Source organism: Thalassophryne amazonica, chromosome 2 (genome assembly GCF_902500255.1).
Source record: "Thalassophryne amazonica chromosome 2, fThaAma1.1, whole genome shotgun sequence".
Taxonomy (NCBI): domain Eukaryota; kingdom Metazoa; phylum Chordata; class Actinopteri; order Batrachoidiformes; family Batrachoididae; genus Thalassophryne; species Thalassophryne amazonica.
The window spans coordinates 45925440-45928914 of NC_047104.1; the positions used below are offsets into that span (position 1 = coordinate 45925440).

The following is a 3475-nucleotide window of genomic DNA, read 5'->3' on the forward strand; positions in this document are numbered from 1 at the left end:
GAACTTTGGTAACTTTAATCTTCCCCGGGGTCAATACCAGAACACATGTACATGTGTGGCAGGTTGCTAGACACCAGCATGAAGAGGACGGGGAATCATAATTTTGACCTTTAACTCGAATGACCTTGACCTTTGCCAAAACAAACTCTATAAGGGCAATTCCATGCTGAATCTTCATCCACATACCAGTGCTAGTGGAAATCAGTCAAAGGACCTGGAAGGAGTAGGGGAACAGACAGACAGACAAATGTGTCAAATTATATTTATTATGACCAGAGGTGTGAAGAAGTGAACTCGTCTTTTAAGTAATTTATCAAGGAAAAATAACCATTTGTGTACAAATTTTCATGAGGATTTGCTTATTCTGAATTAAACATTGTCGGGTTTTGCACTGTGGGATAGTTTAGATGTTTGTTGGATGAAAAAGTCTCCTCAGCCTATAGAAAATGAATTGTGTACTTTTTAAAATATTCACCATTTTTTAAACTAAACTATCATTTATTGGTAACCCCCCCAGGTTTCCTGTTGATGCTGCGGTTCTACATATTGGACAGGATGAGGAAGCGGTCTGGTCGTAACTCTTCAGGTAGCAGCAGCACCGGATCCACCAGACAGCACATGCTTCAGCCCCAAGAGAAGCATTAGCTGGACAACACAAGTATGGAGCATTAAACAAATGAATCGAGGCTGCATCAGTCACGTTTTTCCGTTGAGAATACTTCCAACTCACCAGCTGAATATGACAATAGAACTGCAACATGAACAAGTGATTCCACATGAAAGTGACTAAGAAATGCATTTCTTTGTCTAACGTACCCCCTTGCTTTGGTTTTACCCATATTTGATGATAAAATGTTCGACATCACCCCAAAGGGTCTTTTGTGACACCTTTAGCCCTGGACAACACCTGGACTAGAACAGTTTTTTAAGAACCTTGCGCTGAGAGTAACCAGGACTTTGTTGTTGGAAAGAGGTACTAATTCCCCCCCTTTTCAAACTAAAAAAATTACTTTTACCTCTTATTACATTGCATTGTGTGTATTAAGCATGACATACAAAACAAAAACCTTTGAATGCTGCATTCGCATCTTGACTGCAGAAAACCCATGATACCTTTCGCAAAGTCATCCAAACCTTCGATAGATAATGACTTGAAAAGTCAGTTTTCAGTGTTAAAGAGACAGACAATAATTTACTTAATTGAAATATACAACAGAGTTTTAGCATTTTGCACAATGTCATATTAAAAAGGATGCTCTACCTCTGAGGGTTGCTTAAAAAGTCAACTTTTAGCAACACCACAGCTTAATTTCTTTCTGTGAATCACTTTAATTGTTCCTGTTTAACCAATTTAAAAACGGGTGTCTCTGCACTTAAATAGCCCGTGTCCTTTGCGTCTTTCCACATTGTTGCTGATAAAACAACAAAAAAGTATACAATTTTTAACTTTTGACTGCAGGTACTGTCACAGTGCATGGATGCTGTTCAGTCATCATATACAGCCATCATCTGAATGCAGCATGCGATCTGGTGTGAGCACTGCGCACACTGCTATTTACAAAGTAGACGTTAGTGAAAGGTTGTCTGGTGAGTTTATGTTCAATTGTTGGTTGTGTCCATTGTCTTCAGGAAACAAAGTATTGCTCATGTTTAAATCACACGGATGCAGTTTGGTTCTATTTTTACATTGCGTTGGATGAGTTTTAATCAACATCCACTTTTGTCACAGCAGATTACCATATCCTCGAATTGCAACTTTAGTGACGATCAAAAGTGTTAGTGGGTAAGAAATCTCTCAGGAACTCGTAGCACAGGCCTGGAGCCAGAATTTGCAAAACAGCCTAGACAAAGTCTAGTTATATAGAAGGGAAACAATTCTGTTTGAAATGTTTATTTGTTAGTTAGCTAGCTGTGGATGATTATAAGCTTCATTTTCATACAGGGATACATACACGGGAGTAAAAATTATTGTAGGTTACGACACTGTACAATTTTATATTCAGTGGAAAGAAACAAAATGCTGTCTTTTTTAACCTTTAAATAAGCTTTTTTTATTGTACTGTGTAAGGTGTTTTTTTTGTTGTTGTTGCTATTTTATAGCTGATTTCAGAATTTTTAAGTAGCACTTTAGATTTTTTTTCTTAAATAATGTAGATACTGCTGTGGGTGTAAAGGGGTGCTATTGTTAATCCTTCATGTCTGTATGTATTGTAAAATAATAGCCACATGTTGTCTTTATCTTCTGGCTTTAGATTTTCCGCAAAAACAGTTTACATTGGGAAATAAAATAAATAAATAAATAAAAATCATGCTTGAATGTTGTTTTTATCTTCTGGCCCCAGAATGAATTTGACTTTCTAGTGCGTTTATAGATTTTCCGCCAAAAAACAGTTTAGGTTGGGAAATAAAATAAAATAAAATAAATAAATAAACATGCTTCAATGTTGTCTTTATCTTCTGGCCCCAGAATGAGTTTGACTTTCCAGTGTGTTTTTAGATATTCTGCAAAAAACAGTTGACGTTGGGAGATAAAATAAATAAATAAATAAAAATCATGCTTGAATGTTGTCTTTATCGTCTGGCCCCAGAATGAATTTGACTTTCTAGTGCGTTTTTAGATTTTCCACAAAAAAAAATGTTTACATTGGGAAAATAAATAAATAAATTAAAAAAAACACGCTTGAATGTTGTCTTTATCTTCTGGCCCCAGAATGAATTTGACTTTCTAGTGCGTTTTTAGATTTTCCGCAAAAAAACTGTTTACATTGGGAAAATAAATAAATAAATTTTAAAAAAAACACGCTTGAATGTTGTCTTTATCTTCTGGCCCCAGAATGAATTTGACTTTCCAGTGCATTTTTAGATATTCAGCAAAAAAGGTTGGGAAATAAAATAAATAATTAAATAAAAATCATGCTTGAATGTTGAATATCGACCAAAATGTCTTGAAGTGGTCCACTGCATGTTATTCGAGAAGTTGAACAAACCTTTACTTTGGAATGTAAGAACATCCGGCTATGTACCGTGATGGCTGCATTTTTTTTGATAAAAACAGTCACTTAAATTATTGTGTATATTTGATATATCTGTGGATGTACATATGATTCATGAGCCAAACATCATTCATGAGCTTTAATAAAATACATAAAGCTAATGGCTGGTCTCGTTACTTAATTAAAATGGTGTGTCTGAACAGTTTTCATTATTGTATTGTGGACAAACTGATTATTTACTACTTTAATGGGTCACATTGAGAGACTCATGAGTTAGTCTGAGAGCAGAATATAATGATGGTATTTTTCAAAAGTAGACCAAGTTTCTTGATTTGGTCTGTCAACTTCTTTCGCAGTTGGATTTGTGCAGGAACTGGTCTGTTTTAACAAATAGCATCAGTGAGCACGAAGACACTCATGACTACAGCAATCTGACATTTGACCCCAGTCATGACATTCACCCAATTATTGCCCTTTGGCTG

General features: G+C 35.5%; 1 protein-coding gene across 1 annotated transcript in view; it reads left to right on the forward strand.

Annotated features, from left to right (window-relative positions):
* The window catches only part of LOC117523870 (adhesion G-protein coupled receptor G5-like), a 98884-nt gene extending 95730 nt beyond the window's left edge, over positions 1-3154 (forward strand). Inside the window, exon 15 of the mRNA XM_034185487.1 lies at positions 518-3154. Within this exon, the coding sequence (XP_034041378.1) occupies positions 518-645 (128 nt within the window). The 3' untranslated portion in view covers positions 646-3154. The remainder of the gene's footprint in view (positions 1-517) is intronic.
* Positions 3155-3475: the final 321 nt, after the last annotated feature.